The sequence below is a fragment of the Cyprinus carpio genome, chromosome A11 (assembly GCF_018340385.1).
Source record: "Cyprinus carpio isolate SPL01 chromosome A11, ASM1834038v1, whole genome shotgun sequence".
Classification (NCBI taxonomy): Eukaryota; Metazoa; Chordata; class Actinopteri; order Cypriniformes; family Cyprinidae; genus Cyprinus; species Cyprinus carpio.
In genome coordinates, this window is record NC_056582.1 from 8,180,337 (window position 1) to 8,205,406 (window position 25,070).

Sequence of the window (25,070 nt, forward strand, 5' to 3'; positions counted from 1 at the left end):
CTTTCTTTCCAAATGAAAAATTCGAAACAGTATGCTGATCTCTCTTTGCCATGCAGTTAAAGTGAATGTGGTCTCAAACTATTAAGTTTTGAAAAGGGGGAAAAAGCACCACAGAATGGTGTGTATATATATAAAATAATATATAGTGTTTTAGTTATTTGTAGCCACATTTAAATTAAAACGAGAGAGCAAATTACTGCAACATGGCCGCAATTTAACTAAAACGAGGGAACAAATTAATAAATTGTGGCCACAAATTAAAACGTTTTCATTTCAATTCATGGCCACTGTATTTATTTTTTCTTTTGCATGTCATGTGTGGGGCTCTGTACATCAAAAAAAAAAAAAAAAAAAAAAAAAATCAAAACAAATAAAATTGAGCAGCACATCTGTTTTCAACACTGATAATAATAAGAAGTGTTGTTTATAACTGAGCACCAATTATAATGAATAATAACAGAGCAACAAATCAGCATAGAGTGATTTCTGATGGATCATGTGACACTGAAGACTGGAGTAATGATGCTGAAAATTCAGCTTTGATCACAGGAATAAATTACATTTTAAAATGTATTAAATTAGAAAACTGTTTTTTATAAATTGTAATAATATTTCACAATATTACTGTTTTTTTCTGTATTTTTGATTATATAAATGCTGCTTTGGTGAGCATTAGAGACTTATGGAGAACAATTCTCATGCACATGAATTCCTTGAGATAGCTGTAGCAACTTTTTGTTATCTTTTAATGCACACAATGGTTTCAGATATGTTTTGGTACAATGTTTGGGATCTCCCATGTTTAACTGACTTTGTTGAACGCGGTCTCTTGGAGTAATTTTAATCACAGACCTTCTTTTAATCGTATTTTTCCAGACAAGCGCGATGTCTGTCCGTATTTAATGTGCAAATCTGAATATGAAAGACATGCGATTCCTTCCAGAATGGCCAGAGATCTCCTGCTGCCTTTTAATTCTTCCTGTCATGTTTTGTTGATGCTCCTTATTTAGCCTTTAAAGAGGTGATGCAATGATTTGAGTCAGCAATGGTCCAATCCAGGCCACCGTACTTTGCCTAAAGACTCTTTCTTAATTAATGCCATTAAGTCAATCGATCAGACCGTTTAGGAGACAGTTGGACCTAAATCCTCTGCTACCTAATGGTTGTCTGTGTACCAGGACTGTAAGCTAATTTGCTCTAGCCAGTGATCAACTATAAGGACTTTTTTCAGCTGACCTTTAGTTGCCATAAAAACATGTACATGATCAATGAGTGTAAAATGCAGCGAGACCCCAAACTCTCACACTGACCCCAAGCCAGCAGGCTTTCGTTATTGTTGACCCATGTTAGCATTTGGATTGTTTTCCTCACATTGTTATAAATGTTTCTCCTTCTCATTTTCTCGTTTTCTCCCTTTCTTTCTCGCTTTGCAGAGTTTAAACCACGATAAAACCTTCCAGACTGACAGCGATGGCAATCAGGTGTTTAAAGGACACAGGTGAGGTTGTCTGCACTTTTTTTGTGACCCATGTGTCTGTCTTAGGTCATGTGTTTTTGTGCCAGAGCCCAAAGTGCAGTCAGTGAAATGAAAGAAAGAAAGTCGAAAGTTTCTGGCTTCTGCTCTGGAACAAACTCATTTTAGATTCCATTCCTTCTTTCTGTGCTTTGTGCAGAAGCTCTGCCTGTGAAGCGGTGCAGGCAGGAGGTGTAATCACAGTCTTCATTTGCTGTGGTGTTTTCAGGTTACACACAGCCCGAATCACAGCATTGGCAGGTGCTAGTGGCAGAAAGGGCATCATTTTGGCATTTTACTGTAACAAACTCGTTAATTTACTAAACTTAATGTGGCTTTGACTTAATTTAGACCCTCTATACTATGTTATCTTTGAATAAAATGTATAAAACAAGTGTCAGTAAAGACATTCATTTTACAAAAATAAAAAACTCTACTATAACAGTCTCTCTCCTCCTGAACAGAAATCTGGTGACATGTTTGTCTGTGTCTATGGACGGGACCCTCCTGCTGTCCGGCTCCAACGACGAGACTGTCAGGATGTGGGACGTTCAGAGCAAGCAGTGCATATGGTCCATCAACCACAAGGGTAGGCATCAAGCTCTTTCTCTCTGTATGATTCCCTTGTCTACATTCTAGATCTGCTCTATGTACAATCACCCCTTAAGTATCCCAGCATCCTTCAGTGCTCAGCCAGGCTCGCTGACTCTTCCTTCCTCTCTGGCAGCTTGACCAGTCTGCCTGTAGCTGACGTGCCATTAGACACCTGCGTCTTTTTCAGTTTAGGTGTCTGATCTCTTGTGTTTCGGCCGTGACTGGCTGGCAGTAGCGCAGGAATGATGAGATTCTGCAGTGATAGTGACACAGCGTGCTCTGTTTTGGTTCTGATCCGTGAACACATTCTGTCAGCGCCGCTCTGGTTTGACAGTAGTTCATCCTCCAAGGAACACAAAACAACCTCATTTTCCTGTTCGGGTTCTCCGGGTTAGATTTTTCTCACCCTTCTTTCTGTCAATTATGGGAACAGTGCAAAAATGGAATATGGAAAAGTTCTAGGACACTTGAGTAACCAATTTAAGCAATTCTAAAGTCAACATGAAGTCACTATTTTTTCCCTCTTAGCTTTCTTTTTCTTGTTCCTGGTCATTATGTGCACAGTTCATCAGTGTGCACTATTACTTTCAAATAAAAACCAAGCTTTTCCCCTGAGAAGACTTTTCTTTTCAGCTAAAATTTGGTTAATGGCAAATAAGTATTTTGGCTATATTTAATACGTCAATAGCCAGGTTTTCATCCAAGGATTTTTTTGGGAAAAAATATTTAGCGCTTCTAAATTTTTACCGATATAGCTGATGGAAATGCCATTTATCGGTAAAATTTCGATACTTCGAAAATTTGTTTGGAAACACTTTTTGTAGAGAAAAGTGGCTTTAATGCAAATAAATGTGGTGTCACATGACAGAATTAACCTATAGGCAGCGTCCATGTCCGTGGTGTTGCTCACGTTAAAGCTCCGTTACTCTGTTCAGATGCGCATTAAATCATATTCTTAGGCTATTATTGTATCTACAATTATTTAAAATGGTAAGAAAAAGATGAGTTACCTCTCAAACATATCTTAATTTAATGTTGCTTTAATACGTTGCAAGTTAAAATTTATTTGTTTTGTTTTGAAGATGAAAGTTTTCCAGTTAATGCTTCAATGTGTGCGTGAGGCACCGGCACGATCACTTGATTTTTTTTTTTTCCTTATAAAAGTGGAAACAACTTACAATACTCAATAGTAATAGTACAATAGTAATATAAGAATAAGACATTATTTGAAACTATTCTAAATATTTATTTCATTCGTGTAAATCCACAATAAAAACAAACATTGTGCTTAAATAAAGGAAATGAACAGGATGCCGCTTTCTCAAGAGCACAACACAAAAATGAAATGAAATTCTGCATATAGGCTTCTACCTGATGCAGGTTTTTTTATTTTGTTTTGTTAATTCATTAATTATTTAGAAAAAATATATTTCGCATGTAGGCCTATTTATTTCTTTTATATATAGCTTTATGTTTTTCTCTGTTCGCAGAAGCTCTGGGCGTGATGTGGCCATGTGAATCCTCACGTTCTGTTGTTTATGCTGCCTTTTGCGTGTATAGAATTAATTGAAAATTAATTCAGGTATTTTTAATGGGTCACAGCCATGTATCAATTAAAATTTAATTTAATTGTAATTTAACATAATATTGTCGGTTAACGGTTAATAATGGCTTAACGACCATCGGTTGTCGGTTAGGAGAGATAAAATAACCGAAATGAACTATTTCCAATATGGTCTAATAAAAGTTAATCAGAAAAATAATAATAATACAACTGCACCTGCTTATGAATATTGCTTGAAGATCAAGTAACTAAATAGTCTATAACAAAGTACCAAAAAAAAAAATTTTAATACTCGTTAATAAAAATACATTTTATGTAGGCCTATAATTTAATAATAAGCTATATAATAAAGTTTTTTTTGTTTCAAATGGATGAAGAACAGGCTGCTTGCCTATGTAATTTGCGCAATAGGTGAAATTATGTATGGAAACAGCTCAAGGGCAATTTCTTTTTTTTTTTTTTTTTTTTCGATACACCAAAACTTATGCGACAATTTGTTTTTTTAGGGATGACATCATCATGCACACTATTTTATCGGTAGAAGGCCAGTTGGATGGAAACAGGCTGGACACAGCAAGTTTTTTTTAACGCATGCTCTCTTTGACGATAACAAAACAGTGCAAAAACTGGATGGAAACTTGGCTAATGACACATAAAACAATCAAAGATAATAAAAAAGGCACCACAAAACATGAATTTGGCAGATAACTTTTTTTGTTTGGTTTTATATATAACTGCTTCAATGCATATATTTTATTTTCTATATAATAAAATAGTATGCCATTTTTAATCTCTTTAATTATTATATCAAAACAGTTGTATCATTCTGACAATCTTGATCTTATGCCCCAAAAAAATCAAAAAAAAATTTTTTTAATTCAGAACAAGAAATTAATCATAGAATAGGTTCAATCACTGTATGCAGTATCTTTTTATTTTATTTACGTATTTAAAATATTTTTTGAATGAATGAGTCAGCCCTTGAGTGAGTCAGTGTGAAGACCTTGGCAGTTCTGATGGACTACTGAATTCTCTCTCATTTTTCTCCCGTGAGGTAAAATCACTAATTAGCTTGCTTCATTCTTTCAACATACAGATGAGCTTTGGTCGTCCTGGGCTGCGGGCAGGAGGATGAAAGAATTTTTCCATTAATTTCATTCCGGCACACTCTAGAGAAACTCACATTCCCAGATTGCATTGCACAGCCACCATTCCTCAACACGTTGTGTTATTTTCAGTATTGCTATTGAGCTGTTTCTCAACACAATTGCTTCATGCTCTATGCTTTTCTTTACTTGATAAATTATTTTGGTTGAAGAAAAAAATCTATGGCTGGAAAACTCTGAGGTAATTTGTCAAATGTGGAGGCGAAGGGCAAACGTTATTGCAATCTGAAAAATAAAGCTGATGAATGAGTTTTAATTCTCAGCATTGTTGCCCTGGTGGTCAATGAGGGCTAAAAGACCACAAATGTCAGGTCTCTTTGAGCAGGCTAGAGCTTTTTAAAGACCCTTGAGGGTTCTTGAATTGAGCAAATTAGCACCGAATTATTGTGATAACCCTTAGCCTCTAGTTCATTATCTGTGCTCTCAACTTAGAGAAAGTGAGGGTAAGAAAAGAGGGCGAGCGAGTGAGTGGGGCTGTGGGGTTGAAGCAGATTTTGATTCCTTATGTTCTCAGATTGAGGCAGGCTAAATTACCCCGTTGAATTTGAGGGCCTTTGATCAAATACCTGCTGTAATTATACAGCTCTGAGAGGTTTAAAGGTTTTAGTTAATAACCAATGCGCTATGTGTCAGACTGACTCCCTGATTCTAGGAATTTTGTGTTATTGGAATTGCTTTTTCTGAGAAATAAACGATCTCATGGTGGTTCAAATCAAGTAGTTTTATGTCTTATGTAAGTAACATGTCCAATTGGGATAAGATGAACTGTGAAATCAGCCTATTTCTACATATATGCGTACATCTCACTGGTATCATGTCTTACTGTCTTGACAAGCAACAATTGAAAAAGGTGCACCCAACTTTACCAGATTGCACCATTTATCGGTTAACCTGATATTTAAGAACTGATAACAGTTTATGTGAAAAAGTGTTAATATCGGTAAAATAATGTTAAGTCTGATCATTGCCTATCTCTACTATATGCATGAAAACTGATAATATTGGTCTCTCTCTAATAACGTGTATGAATTTGAAACACTTTTAAATGACACAATTTATTGTAGAACCCAACACTTAAGAACCGATAACATGCAAAAAAGTTAATATCAGTAAAAAATAATTGTCAGCCTGTTGTTGTCTATTTCTGATATTGTGCATGAATTTGAAACACTGCTTTCGGGTAACACTGTTATGAGTAAACCTGATATTTAAGAACCGATAGTAGATTATGTGAAAATATGTTAACATCAGTAACAGCTAGACAAGCTGATTATTGTCTACCTCTACTAATGTGAATGAATTTAAAGCATTTTTTTTTTAGGATGGCATCATTCATGGGTAAACCCAGTATATAAGAACTGATAATCAGTTACACAGGAATGTCATAATAATGATTAAAAAAAAATGAAAGGATTGCCATCTAGAGTCTTAGATGGCACCATTTAGAGGTAAAGCCAGAATTTAAGGACCAAATTGAAATTACAGTATGAATCAATGTAAGACTAGAGAAGTGTTAGTATCAGTAATAAAAATAAATAAATAAATAAGTTACGACTAGGAACAGTGTAAGAAACAATTGTTGATTAAAAAAAAAAGTGGGTCAAACCAGTTATCGGTTTATTTCTAGTAATTTGTTTAATTTCGAAACTATTTCTATTTCATTTGACCATAAATTGCTTTTTTTTTTGTCTTGCATGTCATGACCCTCTTTACTTGAGTTTGTAATAGAAATCCACTCTCTTGGGTCTGTTGCCGAACAGTGGTGTGTTTCCCAATAGCATGGTTAACTAACTATGGTTGCAAGTTCCATTTGAACTCGATTGGTAACAATGAAACTTGATACCATAGTTGCTTTTGGGAAGTGCACCCCAGGACAGGGTGCAAGCATGTCGACTGCTTCTCAGAGTGAAGTGGGTCCTGTGTACTCACTGTAGCTGGATGAGGGGCAACGATTCTCTCCTCGAGGCTCTTGATCATGGAGGTAATTAAACCCAGTTTCACACCTCATCCCCAGACGCTGCTGATACCCCCACTCCTCCTTTTATCTGTCTTCATTAAAGCCAGCAGGCGGCCTGTCAAATGACAGAGTGAAAAGAGAGCGACCCAAACAAACGCCTCAGCCAAAAACTGCTAGAACTGAAGTGTCGTTTACAGACATTTCATGTTCAAAAGGCTGAAGGCCATAATTGTTCAGTTTGCTTTATGTGTAGCTTAATATTAAGTTCCTCTTAAGGAAGTTCAGAAATTGACAAAGATAGGCCTGAGTCATATGGCCAAAAATATTATCATGATATTTCTTTCCATATCATATATAATATTGATATTTTAATTTATAATTTACAATTAATGTGAAAAGAAATGCTTTTCACATGTTGCACATTAAACTTTAACAGTTTATATATTGTAACTAAAACATAACAATTAATTTACAACAAAACATTTATTTTCTTTTTTTTGTCAAATAAGTTGCTGCACAAAAGAACTGTAAAAATTGATAAAAATATATTTGTTTCTTAAAAATAATAGTAATGTTATAATTATATGTAGAAGTACATTTTAGTATACAATAGTAATATATTTCAGTCATAATTTCTTCAAGTTAAACCAAACTGTTATTTTGTCCGTTTGTCGTGAAGATCTTTGAGTTTCAGTGTGTTTGATGGTTGTTTTTCTCAAATGAAATGGTGTAAAGCTGGTGAAGTGACTCTCAGAGAAGCTCTGGAGATAAAGTGCACGTTCATGTCTCGTATATTGAGACAGCAGATGCTAAAAACACTGTGAGCATCACATGTTTGAGTTTGTGTAGTAGATGAAACTATACCACTCATTCACACAGAGACACGCAGAACATGCAGACTTATTAGCCACATGCACTGACTGACTGTTGTCACATCTGCTGTGTGATTGGCTGTTAGATTAATCCATAGTGATTAAAATGTCCAGAGCTTATCCTCATTGATAGAGCTTATCTCTATGATAATGCTTATCGCCCAGCCCTAGACAAAGATACAGTTTGTAATTGTAATGCAGGATTTTTAAAAAAAACTTTTTTTCTTGAGCTTACTTTGTGAGGGTGGGATGTTGTAGTGGTTAGGGTACAGGAGGCAATTGAAAGGGCTCCTGGTTCGATACCTGCAAGGAGTAAGCCATGAGGCTCGCTGTTGTGCCCTTGAGCAAGGCACTTATCTCAGGATGCTCCATGGGGATTTTCTCTGTAATAAGTTAATGGGAACGTTCTGTGGCAAAAGTTACTACAGCAGAATCAACTGGCCCTCGTTGTTTGATGCGACTTGTGACAAGGAGTTTTGAGCTGCTACACACAGTGTGTTAACTGAATGTCTTATGCATATTGCTCAGTACTCTCTGGGAAGACCCTGATTGGCTGACCTTACACAATTCCTGAGAGTAAGAATGCACAGTTTTTTTTTGTTTTTTTTTCATAAGTCTGCCCGGAAACAATGTTGTGATTACAAGCTACCAGGTCGAGTCAAGTACTTACTGGATTTGCCAGGTTAGTGGCTTCATTTAGTTTTTATTTGAAGTATTTGAAGGCTACAACATTTAATTGCTCACTTGCTGTAAAGTTGTGCTGTTTTGCATAATGAAAAACATATTACTATGAATTTATATCACTTACAGATGAGAATATTACAGCAAAATGTAGTGTCCTGCTGATAAATTGGTTTCAACCTCATTAAACAGCACAGGCAATCTGTCAAACAATTGACACGGCAATCCTAGCACATGAAACTATTTGCTTATGACTTTAATTTAAATATTTAGTGTGTTCATGCTTTGGGTTGCCTCCAAAGTTGCCTCCAAACACCATGTGAACCATAACGTATTTTTTTTTTATTTATTTTTTTACAATACACCACTTGGAAAAAGCAGCTGGAAAAGCAAGACTGTTTTGAAATCTTTTGGATATCTTTCACACAACTTTAAGTTAAGTTTTAGTTAGTTACTCCCCAGTCATTGACTGATTAGTTCAGAAGTCATTGTGTCATGCAGAAGAGGTCAAGTTTGTTGACCCCTTGTTAATTACACAGCCTGGCAATTAACTTCCACTCATCTAATCTCTTATTCCCATCTGACCTAAAGACAAGAGCGCTCTGAAAGAAAAGAGGGTTTAGAGAACACTCAGACGGCTGAAAAGCAAATGGAGATGTCAGAACCACTCCATTCCCATCCCGTCTCCTGCTCTCTGGCCGTCTGACTGGCACTGGATTATCACAAGGGATGTACTTTTCAGATTTTGTTAGACACGGCCTCAAATTGACTTCATGTTCTCTGACCTGGTGATGCATGTCTTAAATATATGTTGAACAGTTGTCTATGATAGACCAGCTTAGTGCAAAGAATTATTCAAGCACCTGCCATTTTGATGCAGTTGGCCATAAAAGAATACAGTGCTGTGAAAATGTATTTGCGCCCATCCTGATTTCGCCCATCCCTTTTAGGTCTTCAGATGAAGTACAACATGAAACGAAGGCAACACATACAGTGTTTATTTATTTATTATTTAACAAACAAAGTTGTCCAACAGCTATCACCCATGTGGAAAAAGTAATTGCCCTCTTAAACTTAAAATCTGGTTGTGCAGCTACAATTATCAGCTGTGTGGATGCTAGGGCTTGATTAACAATGTCAATTACTCAGCTTTAATCAATTTTCATTTTGATGAACAAAACCATAAACAAACATCTGTCAACTGGGAATAAAAACTTGTTTTCTCTTTAAATTGAGAAGATTTTTCTGAGCCCTTTGGAAGATATTTATTCTTGATTTAATCATAATCTTACTGTATTTTGATCAGTTTCACAGAAAACAAGACTTCCTGTCTCATGCCATTTTGCTTCTAAAGTAAATGTACCTGTTACTCATAATGTGATTAATGTATAATTACATTTTTTTTTTTTTTTACATTTTGGTGCATCATTTGGCTTTTTGCCATTCCCTTGGTGCTATTTACCTACTTCTATACCATGAAAAACTACCAATTTCTAAAAAATGTCAGTTTTTCCATTGGGAGATGTTGAACAGGAGTCTTGTGAAAGGCCTGCTATAGAAACAGATATGAAGTTTGAAAAGTACCATTTAAATCAGGTCGGGTCCAAAAGCAAGTTAAAAGAAAAAGCTCAAAGCCTTTGGGAAGGAGGCCTTTTGGACATTTGGCAGAATTACAGCCACAAATTTTACATCCATTCCGCCCCATTCCCTCCGGGGTGTCATCATGCCAGGAGTCTCTGCAGTGCGCTGGCAGAAGAGTGCTTGTTACCCTCCTCCTTGCGCCTGTCCTCGTCACTCCCAACCGCCGCGTTATGTGACCCGGGAAGCCTGCGCACACGATTTATGACTGCGTGTCGGAGTAGCCTGCACCATTAGTGTAATTCTAGGAGTGGAGCCAGTATCCCGTGAATCAATTGCCATGATTGAGTGAGAGATAATTAGCCAGCCCTGATTGCCCACAACAAAGAATAATACTTTCGCCTAAATACGCGGCACACAAACTACGTTTCACGACTCAGTGGAGTTTATTCTGGAGTGTTTATTGCTGCAAACCCTAGTGATCTGCCTTTAAACAGGGCATCTAACTGATAAAGAAATTAAGTGAGCGGTTTGAAACAAATTATGCTGCTCAGGCAAAGCGCATCACATTTGATTGGAGTTTAGTGTTAACATGTTGCTAAGCTGATAATGTGATACTGATGCATAGCACACATTTTAGGTCTAATATTTTATTAGATTATTTTATGGTAACACTTTATGGTAAGGTCTCATTTGTTAGCATTAGTTAATGCATTAGCTAAGAAAAACTAACAGTGAATAATAAACATATACATTTATGTTTTTTGTTTAAAAACCCAGTTGTTCAATTGTTAAAGCGATATTTCACCCAAAAATGACCTCAAGTTGTTCCAAACCTATATGAGTTTCTTTCTTCTGCTGAATACAAAAGATGATATTTTGAAGAATGTGGGTAACCAAATAGCTGCTGGTTCCCTCTGACTTCCATTGTATGGGAAAAAAAAATACTGTGGAAGTCAATGGGGACCAGAAACTGTTTGGTTACCCACATTCTTCAAAATGTTGTCTTTTGTGTGCCACAGAATAAACTCGTTTGGACCAACTTGATGGTGAGTAAATGATGACAGAATGTTCATTTTTGGGTGAACTACTCTAAAAGATGACCTTGATTTTAGTATTAGTAAATATCGAAATGAACTAAGATTAAATAATTAAGAACCAACTTGCCCAAAATGTGTGTTAAGTGTGTATTCTTATTTGGAACAGAGCTGATTTCTTTCTGCTTTTTTTCTGAGTTCATGATTATTCATTAGCTGTTTGTTTTCCAAATACTTTTTCACTTAGCAGATTGCATTTATTAGCACAACAAAAACAACCTTTGCATTAGACTCATCTAAGCATATTACATAGATGTGCATATCTGAGCTGATCTTTCATTTTCTCTGTCTCTTATCCATCCCTCTACTACACACACAAAGATAAAAATTATTTTTGTTCCACTTGAGATTCCACTTCTTGATGTGGATGCATTATTCAACTCCCTTGTCAACGAATAAAAAACAAACAGAACTTGGCACATTTATCTTGATTCTTCAAATCTAGTGACCGTGAGCAGTTTTGTGGAGGTTGCGTACTCTTCACCGGCTGGCATTTAATGAGGTTTAAAATGTTATAAAAATGTTTCCGATTTTGTAGCAGTGGTATATATCACCCTCGATTACTAAATGACAACATTTGAAGTCACTTCCAGTCTGGTACTTTCCCTGAGACAGACGTTTATGGCATATTGGTATTACTCCCATGATGCCTCGTCACACTTTGTTCAACCAACCTGCTTCCAGGTGTTTTTCTTACAAGGCATTTGATGCTGTTTTTGAGCAGATGAGACTGAACAGACCGCTCGGCTGAATGGCTAGTAACATAATGCAATGCATTATTACAAGGTCATCAGCAGACGTTGCCATCATGTCTTCAGTGGTGTGTATAATTCACAAAATGCTTCAGAAATGGGGCTGAGGTCATTTACTTGTTCAGAGCCCTGCTGCGGTGCTGCTTGTTGTGCCGCATTTTACTTTACATATGCTATTTTGGTGCTGTTCATGCATTATTATTATCATTAACAAATTATTGTTAAATTAAATAAAAAATAAAATCTAACGAATGAAAAAAAAAAAACTAAAATAGATTTTCATGACTCTAAAAACTAAAAATGACCAAAATTCATTTAAATTGTAGTTTTGGATACATGTTATATTGTAAAACTCAGAGCAAAAAAGACAATAGATAGAAAAAATACTATAATGAGCTGAGGAATATGTATTAATTGGTGTATTAACTGAAATTTACTTAAAAAAAGAAAGTTAATGATTAAATTATAACTCTAAAAATAAGGAATAAGTTTAAACTAGAAAAATCTTAAACTGGAAAAACAAAAAACAATAATAGATTAAAAAAAATATATATATACCTATAGCCAATAGTTTGGGTTTCTTAATGGAAAAATATCTCTCCCAACTAATGCTGTATTATACTGTACAGGGAACCCCTTTTATTAAGAACATTAAAGTAATATTAGAGGTTAAAGTTAACAACAGAGACCAAACTTTTATAGTCAACTGAGGGTGAGCAAATTAATTTTCATTTTTGGGTGAACTATCCTTATAAAAATGATGGCATTGATGTTTCTCTATAGCAGCGGTCAAATAAAATATTTTTGAGGAATTTCAGCAAGCAAACTGGAGTTGTGCCAAGGAAATATATGATGAGGGGAGTTCCTTCTCTATTTCCGTGGCTGAGTATTGTAAATCCACCCGCAGACATTCTTAATTTTACTGCAGGAGGTCTTAAAACCCTCATTAACATTCATGTTATGCCTCCTGCATACTCCCGCATTTTAGCCTTGATCCAGAAGAGTGACATTGAACATAATACAGCGTGACACAAGATGTGGGATGTACCAAACAATCTTTTTCATCTCTAGTATTGTTTTTGTAAAATATTAATCCAGTGTTAATTGAACTTGCCAGCAAAATCTCAGGCTGAAAATCATTCATTTCATCTTTAGATTATGACTTTCGTAGGTGCATTCATGTGCCAGACACACACATACTGTAATCTTCATTTTGTTGTCTGTGGTTAAGTATCTGTGATTTTTACATTTTGCAAATGCTTTTGGAGGTCATCACAGTTTCCCCTTTTGAAGCGATGCAAACCCAGAAGCGGCCTAAATATAAATCAAAGTCTCGAACAAATGAATAATTAAAATTTGAAGGGAATCAATCATTTCCCCAATCCCATCTGAACGAAACATTCTTGTGTGTTCCTGAAAGCCTGAAAAAGCAAACAATTGTGGAGCTTCACTGTGTTTCAGTTCGTTTAAAATACTCCAAACGTTTTTGCAGGGGGCTTTCAAAGGGGATTTACTTGATTGGAAATATTTGTCATTATTAAATTTGAGATGACTGCTGTCATTACAGCAAACTCATTTCTTCACAGCACACCTTCTGAGGAATTTCTGTAGGCTAGTGAAATTCATTGCATTCATTTGTTATTTACTTATTAGCAGACTGACGTGCAATCTACATTCATAGATTTTCATTCAGTTTGAAGGCCATGGTTCATAAAGTCATAAACATCCCAGTGTCTTTTGCTTAAGTTATTAAATTCTTTGATTTTGATAAATGTTATGGGTCGCCATTAACTGATGTCATTTGTTGGCCATACAGTGGGGTCCACAAGTGAAAATGCTTCCATTTTCTATTTCTAATTTCATGTGTACAATTTTCAAAGTTAATTATGGAGGAAAAGAAAGTCTTAAAATGTACACATTTAATGCAAACAGTTTTTAATGAATCAAATGATTGATGTGTGATTAGTCATCTGACACCATGCAGTTAATCAGTGTGTGTGTGTGTGTGTGTGTGTGTGTGTGTGTGTGTGTGTGTATTTATATTATATTATATATATATATTTTTTTTTTCCAATTACAATCCAATTGAAATTTTGCCATTATTTTATTTATTTTATTTAAAGTTTTATTTGTATAGTGATAGATACAATAAACATAGATGAAACTGAAATACAGTCATCCCCTGCATGTATCATAGTTCTTGTAGCTGAAGCTAATTTGCAACACTTGTCCTTAGGAGGTCTTATATTAATTGCAATTACAAAAAACAACAAGAAGTACACACACACAAAAAAAAAAAAGTAAAAATAAATATGACTACAAGTTTGTTGCTGAATCAACCGAGATTTCATAGCCTTTTTAAAATTATTATAATTTACAACATATTTTAAATAAACAGGCAATGAATTCCAAAATTTTACACCCTTTACTGAGAGAACAGTCTGAGCAAAAGATGTTTTACAAAACTTTGCAATTTCTACTAGAAGCTGCTCTGGTGGATCTGCTGCTCCCCTGCAATCTTTCAAAAAAATTTACATTAGAGCATATGGGTAGACCCATTTAAACATTTAAACACAATTTCAGTAATTTTTATATGGTTTAAATATATATTTAAATATATATATATATATATATACACATACACACACACACGCACACACACACACGCAAGCAATATCACATGAGTAGTAGTGCGATATGGCTGTATATCAGATTCGACCATAAGCACGAGTGCCGTAGGTAATAACAGCGTGCTGATATACAGCCATATTGCATGGCTACTCATGTGATATTGCATTTATACAACAGTTCGATGGCTCAAGTCTGTAATAAAAAAAGAGACAACAACAGAGTATCTTTAAAAACCCTCTTTTATGCAGAACTACTTCCTTCCGCCACAGATTCAAATCTCAGTTTAACAGCTGTATCCAAGCCTCTTATTACTAATTCGAAAACATCACTTTAAAACTAGTAACGAAGGAACATTGAGTTGCTTCATTAAAATCCTATTGTATTACTATATTAAAAGCTTATGCCTCCGGAAGGGCAGGGAAGAAATGACTTTAAGAGGGCACAGTAGAAATCGCTCTCTGTGTGGAGTCCCCTTTGGTAGAAATCGTGGTCCAGGGGCACCGAAAGGGCACTTTAGAATCGCGATTAAAGGGGTAGGGGCTCAAGCCCCCCTGTGCACATCACTGCTTATTGTATTATGTGGAGTTGAGTATTATGAGTATTATGCATCTGATACAGCATTCATTCTTCAACTCAATCTCATATTCACAATAAAACATTAGTTTAAATGACCACTGAGGAAAGCAATATCTTTGTCAGTTCATCTGTTAAGGGTGATTCCCGATGACAGCTCTGCTCACTGCATTTGTTGGCTGCGTCTTACAAGGTCTTACTCATAAAGTCTTTTGTTGCCTATTCCTATCTAATGGTGGAATAATGTAACTAAAATCACCATCACAAACACACACACACACCATTTCCCATTGCTAAATACTATTATTAAATGCTAGTATTATTTTTTATAAAATATTATTTATTGAATAATACTATTTAATAAACAACAGCAGCCATCACAAAAGTTGCTAGGCAATTCAGTCAAATGTACAAAGGCAGCGCTTTGATATACAGCATTAAAGTTATTTAAAATATAACATGATGAGATTTTGCCCTCAGCCATAACTATCTGTTCTGGAACAAATAATAGATTGAGACCAAAGACAGGCCATTAATTCTCTTTCATTGGTCATGTCGATGTTGTGTTGAAGTTCTGTCACTAGGGGTTGAACTTGGAGCCCAGACACCTCTGACATCATTAAGAAAAGGCCAGTGAAATTGGTGAGCAAAATTTGCATTGCTGGCCATGCCCCAAACATCTGGGTATAAATAGGCCAGCGCAGCATTTGTTTACTCGTTCTGTTTTTTGGAGCCAAAGCAGCGTCTCTCCGGGAGATGCAGCACTGCATTCACCTCAGTCTCCTTGTCGTTGGATCTATGGCACAAGCAGCAGTTTCTACATTGCCCATACACAGATAAGTGTAGTGAGAGTACCCCTGGGTGCTTCAACAGTTATACTTGAGAGTAAATTACCTCTTAAAAGAGCAATTTCTCTCAAAGAGCTTCATGGATGGATTTGTGTGTGCTTACAGTATGCCTTTCCATCTCTGTTCTTCCAGTTGCAGTTTGTACATCTCACCCTCTGACAGGCACAATCGCTGTGCTCAGTGTGTTTTTTCAGTGGTTTATGTCCTTCTTGTGAGGACGTTGTCTATTGATGGCTAGTAGGGTGTAGAGCTTGCATTTAGTACCTTTTCCTCTTTGAGTTGGTAAAATGTGCTTATTGAGTCCAGTTCAGTTCCTTCTTATGAACCCTGGACCACCCTTTCATCACTCAAGCACTCCCTTACATAGCTGAGCTTAGCAGAGGAACTCGCTACAAGAATCCATTATAAGTTATTATCCCTCAAGTGAACTCTCATAATGGACTAGTGCTCCATATGTTGTGGCTCCCTTTGGCAGCTCCATATGAGAAATATTGCAATCAGAGTGATACAAACAGCAAAACAGTTGGAGTGCTGTTATCACAAGAATATTGCACCGCTGGAAAAGGCTCTCAGCCAATTAGATTCAAGGACCTGAAAGAACTGTTGCGTGTAGTGTGTGTGTGTGTACGTATATATATATATATATATATATATATATATATATATATATATACACACACACACACACACACACACACACACTCAATGGCAACTTTATTAGGTACACCTTTCTAGTACCAGGTTGGACCCCCTTCGTGGCATAGATTCAATAAGGTATTGGAAACATTCCTCAGAGATTTTGGTCCATATTGACATTTTAGCATCATGCAGTTGCTGCAGATTTGTTGGCTGCACATCCAAATCTCCCATTCCACCACATCCCAAAGCTGCTCTATTGGATTGAGATCTGGTGACTGTAGAGGCAATTTGAGTAAAGTGAACTCATTGTCATGTTCAAGAAACCAGTCTGATATGATTTGAGCTTTGTGACATGGTGCATTATCCTGCTTGAAGTAGCCATCAGAAGATGGGTACACTGTAGTCATAAAGGGATGGACATGGTCAGCAACAATACACAGGTAGGCTGTGATGTTTAAACGATGCTCAATTGGTGCTAAGGGGCCCAAAGTGTGCCAAGAAAATATCCCGAACACCATTACACCACCACCACCAGCCTGAACCGTTGAGACAAGGCAGAGTGAATCCATGCTTTCATGTTCTTTACACCAAATTCTGACCCTACCATCTGAATGTCGCAGCAGAAATTGAGACTCATCAGACCAGGTAACGTTTTTCCAATCTTCTGTTGTCTAATTTTGGTGAGCCTGTGAGAATTGTAGCCTCCGTTTCCTGTTCTTAGCTGACAGGAGTGGCACCCAGTGTGATCTTCTGCTGCTGTAGCCCATCTGCTTCAGGGTTCAACGTGTTGTACGTTCAGAGATGGTATTCTGCATACCTTGGTTGTAACGAGTGGTTATTTGAGCTACTGTTGCCTTTCTATCATCTCTAACCAGTCTGCCCATTCTCCTCTGACATCAACAAGGCATTTTCATCCACACAACTGCCGTTCACTGGATATTTTCTCTTTTTCTGACTATTCTCTGTAAACCTTAGAGATGGTTGTGTGTGAAAATCCCAGTAGATCTGGGCCTAGTAAGTGGACGCATTAGTTCCACAAGCAAGATGGTGTTACTGTAGGCCTGAACGAGGGCTTGTAGAAAACATGGGCTCTGCATTTTCCCTTTCTGAACAACTCTGATCCAGGTTGAATTGATGAAAAGACTCATATAATTTAATTGCATTTGGAGAGGAGTGAAGCGTTTCTCCCGCCAAATCTGCACTGCAGAGAGACCAGCTCGTGCTCCGGGTGTCTTCCGCTGCATCACTGCTTACCTGTTTTATCATAATTGTTTTGGCATCATTCAGAAACCGGGATTAATGTACACAGTTCACTGCTCTGCAAAAAAACTATTTGTCACCGTCTTTTCTTTTTCGCGGAAAGCACAGGTCTGCCTTGGAAGAATGCGAGGAAGCTCCAAATGCGAAAGTGTCATTGTGTTAATAATAATTCTGAATCGAAAGGTTTATATTAGGAGGAAACAGTCAAGTCACTTTTTTAATGGCTTCAAAACAAAAATCAAGGCAAATGAACTCAGTCTGATGTTCATCTCCATATCTGTTTTCATGTTTACAGCGGAGCCCAGCTATTTCATTTTAATTAGACCACATGGGCACACACTCATGCATTTTTTTTTTTTTTTATAATTGTTATTATTTTATTATCTTATTTCAATGTAATGATCTCCTGCAGCTTGTGCCAGGGGAGCTGAAAACCCCTTAACAAACAATTGCAGCCTGGTGAGATGCTTCCTGTGTGGCCAGTTTTAACTTTTGATGTCATCAGCGTCTGGAATGACTCAGTCCGTGTGAGTGATGGAACTCATTTTTTAATTTTTCTATCACACGCCAACACAGTTTATGAGTCTAATCTAATCTGCCAACAGACTCTTCTGTGCGATAAATCTCCTGACTCTGTCTCTTTCTGTGAAATTATGCAATGATTAATCTTTAGAGGATATCAGGGTGACAGGACAAAATTGTGCTGTGGAAAACAGTTATTCCAGAGCGTCTTTGAAGTGTGGATTCTTACCTTAATTATGTTTGCTGGGGTTTCATCTGTTTTTGATGGAAAATCACTGGCATTTTCTGGGTTATGGAAACTTTGATCTCTTGTTGGTGCATGAATGAACTTGGTGTGGGTGTGTGATTCAGTTTTTGCTTCACTGTTAAAAAAAAAAAAAAAAAAAAGGTAATAATTTGAAACCGATATATGCAGCTTTTAAATACAGCAATTTTGAATACATCCTGTTTTCTTTAAATTAGGTCCAAAATTGACCATTTTAAAAATCTGTGTCAAAATCTATTGCAGACCTGCAAATCATAGATTATTGTTTTAGGATTTAGCAGTAAAGTACATAAGAAATATTACAAATTTTGATTTGTTTATTAAATTTGTTTGTTGAATTTTATATGTGTTACCTATTGGGTTGGATATACACTCTAAAAACTGCTAGGTTAAAAACAACCCAATTTGGGTTATTTTAGCAACCCAGCGCTGGGTTGTTTTAACTTTAACTTGTTTAAAATTACTCCACTGCTAGGCTAAAATGAACCCAAATCGAGCTAGACTACGAATCTTGTTCATTGTAAAATCACTTTTACACACACAGAATGACTATCAAAATGTAAATATTTATTTAAAACAAAAGAAATCAGTCAAATGTAACATGCATGTAAGAAAAATGCAGAAAAGTATGGCAGCTACATAGTTTATAAATTAAGCATTTAACATTTGTTGAATATAACTTAAGATCAAATTTGACTTTTTTGGTAAATTTTATATATCGTATAAAACTATTATACAATAGTTGTACAATTAGTTAATAGTTCTTTACAAACTATTGCATGACAGTAAATAAACCACAACATTAACACTGATATTATAACATTTATCAGAAACATGTGTGAAAGAATGTGAGCATGTGTTTGAATGACAGAGTGTAAACTCCATTTCTTAAAACAACACAGAACAAGCATTTAAGATTTTGTTTTTACAAATTATACACTAACAGTTTGTTTCATAGTCCATGAATACAGATCAAGCATCACTGTCAATTTTCATGATCTCTTTTAGCATAATTAATGTAGTCGTGAAGAAGCCCCATCAGCACAGCAAAGGCATGTGACATCTTTTACATCATCCAGGGCAGCCTCCTCCTTTAAAACCACTGTTGCATCAGTTTAGAGGAAAGGACATTCTCTTCTTTGACCAGCATTCATCCCAGTGTCACTGCCTGTTCTTCATCAGTGGCCTAAAAACACATTCATTAAAATCTATCCATTTTCAGATACAGGTGCATTCACATCAGTAGGTAAATAGTCTGTTTTATCATAGATTTGTGTCTGTCTACCACAGCGCTCTAGAATGCTATCATGGCAGCACTAGTGTGAGGGCATGTAATATTGTTTAAATAAATATATTGCTTTCAGAAAGCTACTTCTTTACTGAAACATTAAAGAGCAGGTCATATGGTATTTTAAAGTGTCCCAATATTGTATTGGAGTCCCCTACATCAGGTTTAAATGCAGCTAAGTTCAGAAAACATTGTAATTTTCCTCAGAATATACATTTAATATTAGAGTCATTTGCCAACGATTATGAAATGATTAGTTTCAAGCAAGTTCGGAGCAAGCCCCTCCCTTCCTCAAGCCTGCTCTGCTCTGATTGGTCAGCTGGCCAAACCTGTTGTGATTGGCACAGAGATGAGTCCTTGAGCCAGTTAGCCAGTGCTACCATTGACAAAGCACCTTTACATAAAACAATAATATAGTCAATCCGTTCTTATAATAACATAAAATACAAAAACACTTATGCAAGCGAATCGTGCCCACAGCTAAAGTTTAGCTGCTAAACTGTGAAAACTAGGTGGATACGTTAGCCGAGTGCTAACGTGACTAACTGATTAAACAATATAGTTTGTAAACCAAAATATGTCTACTGTAATGTTTGAAGAACGACAGACAAAAGACGCTTGGTCTTAACTTTTAATCAGAACGCAGAACAGTTGTATCACAGGAGCACCAGCCGAAATCACTCATCTCTCCCGCATTAACCCTGTAACTGCCAGTGCAGCACAATAAACAGCAGTTTCACAATTATTATAAAGTCTGTGTGCTACACCTACATTCTTTATTATTAAACAAAGTAATTAGAACAACGTCAGTCTACAATAATCAACATATTCTTAGGTTCACTGCGAATTTTTAGAACTACTTCAGTAAGACAGAAATATCTTGCTTTACCTGGAAACCTAAAGCTGCACTAGGTATACATCACATATTGGCACAAAAAAATTATATTTTGAGCACTCAATAGAAAATGTACACCTAACGTATCAATCGTAGTACTTACAGGTTGTGGTTCGGAGAGCTTGTTAGTCCAAATTAAGAAGATTAGAAGCCAACGAAGATAAAAACCCAGATTAGAGAAGCAGTTCTTGATAAAATGACAAGCACACAACAAAAGGCTCGAATTGTATTTCTGTGGTATCCTTAAACACCGCGTCTTCTCAACATGATGTAAACGCACTAATAGCAAAAGTGTTTGTGGGCAGATCAGACTCTGTTCGTATTTCGCGGGCAGGCGGGGATTATGCAAATGTGTTACCCAGTGACGTACACCGGTAACAGGCAAAAGATTTGAAAATGTAACGACTCGTAAAGGCGACTCTGAGTCGACTCTCTCTTTGAGAGAGACAATATCTTTATTTATCATGCACTTTTTTGATTAACAACTTTGCAGATTGTTTTCATTTAAGGATAGCTACGTTATAAACTGCAAAAGAGAGATTTTTCAAAAACCCATATGACCTGCTCTTTAAAACAGACATGACAATCACATACCTCACAAATTTTCATGTACGCGGAGGGTTGCTCTTTAAAGGGTTAGTTCAACAAAAAAATTAAAATGGTCATTATTTATTCCCATTTATACCCCACCCCCACCCCGTTGTTCCAAATCCATACAAACATATATAAATATTGCCATGGATTACTTCTACAATAACTCTGTTTTTTGAAGCTTGAAAATACTGATTATTTTTTGTGTGAACTATTCCTTTAAGGAAGACCAATAATGATGACTCCAAATCAGACAACTCCAAAGTTGGTTTGAGTTCTGCAATGAAAAACACGGACATCAATGGTTTAAATAAAATATTAACAAGTAATACTGTTGTTGCATCAAAATGTGAAGTAAACAGGCAGGAGACAACAGAAACATTTATTTTCTAAAAATAACTCTCATTAATTTCAAAAGAATGATGCTCTCTTATGTCTCACAAAGCTCAACAAGACTGAAATATTACATGCAAAACATTACTTTTAACAATTATCACTTCATCAGCCTCAAAATAATTAGGCTAGTCTTTATTACATAACGCCGTTTTCTTTAGGAAATTACATTCAGTTTAACCACGAAAAAGAAGTTAACGAACTGACATGTAGATATGTTAATAACCCTCTCTTATCACCTCAAAAAATTTAAATATTGGAAAATCTTATGGAAATATGACATAAGACACTCACTGACATTATATTAAAAGCACCTCTTCCGTTCAGTAAAAGAGGCTGTTAAGACTACTTCTCAGGCGAAATCTGTGTCCACATATTTTTCAATATAAGCTTTTTTCGGAATATTTCCACCTTCCATGAAATCTCAAAATACTACCAGACTCAAACAATGAATGATGACTTTACATTTTTAATCTTTACTTACCATAAACCGTCTTTCACTCGCACTCGCTTCCACTTGAAGACGCTGAGAAAATGGCGGTTTCCCGCACTGGTGTCGTCCGATGTTAACGTGATTTGCGTGCTCTCTTTCACGTCCGCGTTCCCAACACAGCACTGCTGGGTTATAGCTCAAGACCAATTTTCAACCCAAAATTGGGTTAAAACAACCCAACATCCTTACCCAGGGGTCTCAACCCAGCGTTTGGGTTGATAAAACAACCCAGCGTTTTTTTTAGTGTAATGTTGATATATAGCAGGGTCCACAAATCTTTGGAAAATGCTTCAATTTTTGATTTTTCATATTTTATTTTTATGTTTTTCAGTTCAGCTTTTTACTGAATTTAATGCTGGTAATATAAAATATTATTTAAATATACAGTATATAGTCTCTGCTGTATTTAGTTGAAAAGAACTACAGTTAAAAACAGTAATATTGTGAATTATCTAAAAATCTTTTCTGTTTTAATATATTTTAAAATGTTATTTATTCCTGTGATCAAAGCTGCATTTTCAGCCTCATTACTCCAGTGTAGTGTCACAGGATCCATCAGAAATCATTTTAAAATGCTGATTTGTTGCTCAAGAAACATGTCTGATTATTATCAATGCTGAAATCAGTTGTGCTGCTTAGTAATTTAGTGGAATTCAGCATTCTTTTTGAATAGAAAGTTCAGAAGAGTAGCATCTATTTGAAATAGAAATATTTTGTAACATAAATATATTTTGCTGTCATTTTGATTATTTAACGTGTTCTTGCTGAATACATTTTATGTGTGGTACAGATGATTTGTGTTCAGCTAACTCTTTAAAGAGGACAGTAGACAGCAGACGCCAAAAGCTCAGTTGGACCTGTTTGTTGTTAATTAATCTCAGGTGGACTGCAGAAACACTCTTATATTCCTGAGAGTGTGCAGACACTGCATCAGCTCAATGAAAGCAAACAAACTTTCCACTGCCAGTGTGTTTCGGTCAGTATGAAAGATGGGCTTCAGACACACAGATGCTTGCAGTGATTTGGTGCTGGTATGTTCTACACTGACAGTAATGGTGCAAATAAAAATGTCCAACATTGTAAGCGGGAGGTAAAGAGCTCTTTAGTGCCTCTGAGTGCTGGAGTTGTAAAAGATTATCTGCTGGTTTTATCTCCAATCCAATTCCACTCAGTACGGGAGAAAACTGAAGTGAAAAGAACTTCAGATTTTCAGGTTTTAGATGGGTAGTTGAGTAGTGTGCATATGCATTATTTGAATTTGGGGTTGGTAAGATTTTTTTTTTATGTTTTTGAAAGCCTCTTATGCTTACTAAGTTGCAATTTATTTGATAAAAAAATAATAGTATATATATTAGTGGTGGGAGAAAAGCTCGATGCATCGATGCATCGCGATTCGTTATCTAACGATCCAGAATCGATTCTCAAAAATTCTGAATCGATTCTGTGTTCAATTCAAATGCGAGCGCTGTCAAGACTCACGTGACCAAACAAAAAAGACGTTGATGGACGACCGTTCATATGCTGGTGAATTAGCTTCGTTTAAAATAAAATGGACAAACTACGACCTGCACCATCTCATTTAAAATCAGATGTGTGGCAACATTTTGGATTTTCTGAAGACACCGAAGGTGTCGTTGATAAAAGCCATACTGTGTGCAAAGTCTGTAGCGCCAAATTCAAATATTTCGGCAACACGACTAACATGAAGAAACATATTACGCGGTTCCACTCAGAGCTGGAGAAACAGCATTCTCTTCCAATCACGAACACTCCCGGTTACATTCAAAGGACCCTGGATCAAGTAGCAAAGCTTCCACCGAATTCTGAAAAGGCAAAACGAATTACCCGATCAGTGGCGGGTTTTATTGCCAAAGATCTGCGCCCGTACTCCGTTGTGGAAAACCAAGGATTTCGCACGATGTTACAGGTACTTGAGCCACGATACACTTTGCCCTCGCGTCGTTATTTTAGTGAGACGGCTGTCCCCGCACTCTACAGTGAGTGTAAAGATCACATCTTAGAATCCCTAAGTAATACGGACAGAGTGGCAATAACATGCGATGCATGGACATCAATTACAACAGAATAGTATGTCACTATTACGGCACACTACATTACAGATGAGTGGAAGCTTGCAGCTTGTGTTCTGCAAACGCGTGCTATGAGCGAAAGTCACACAGGGGCGAATATTGCTGAACTACTGCACAATGTTTCAGACGAATGGAAAATTCGGAACAAAGACTTGGTTTTGGTGAGTGACAATGCCTCTAACATGGCTGTTGCAGCACAGCTCGGCAAGTTTTCACATGTGAGATGTTATGCGCACACACACTGAATTTGGCTTCCCAACGAGCGCTGAAGTTGCCGTCTGTGTCAAGGTTGTTAGGGAGAGTGAGGCGGATTGCGACTTTTTTCCACCGCAGCGCAATTGCAAACCATCAGTTGAAGGAGAAGCAAAAACAACTAAATCTTCCGTCTCACAAACTGAAATCAGACGTCATCACTAGATGGAACAGCGCATATGAGATGCTTGAAAGATTTCTTGAACAACAGCCGGCTGTCTGTGCTGCGTTACTATCACAGGAGGTGAGAAAAGGAGCGGCTGAAATCTTCACTCTCACGGAATCCGATATTTCATGCAGTGAGGATGTGATAACTGCTCTTAAGCCTATGAAAGATGCCACACTTCTGATGTCAGAGGAGAGCAGCCCCACTGCGTGTTTAATTGCCCCATTGCATGCTAAACTGATCCAGGACATGAAAGAAAACACTGAGGAAAAATCAGTGATGATCAGGGAGATAAAGAGGGTCATATGTGAGGACCTCAGCAAAAGGTACACCACTGACCAGGAGACTAGCCTTCTTAACAAATGTGCTTCTCTCGACCCACGCTTTAAG

The 25,070-nt window shown here is 36.6% G+C and overlaps 1 protein-coding gene across 1 annotated transcript in view; it reads left to right on the plus strand.

The window, feature by feature from the left end:
• The window catches only part of LOC109062144 (WD repeat-containing protein 18-like), a 64,557-nt gene that overhangs the window by 25,935 nt on the left and 13,552 nt on the right, over window positions 1-25,070 (plus strand). The window contains exons 6-7 of the mRNA XM_019079232.2: window positions 1,434-1,498; window positions 1,978-2,102. Coding sequence (XP_018934777.2) covers window positions 1,434-1,498; window positions 1,978-2,102 — 190 coding nt within the window. The remainder of the gene's footprint in view (window positions 1-1,433; window positions 1,499-1,977; window positions 2,103-25,070) is intronic.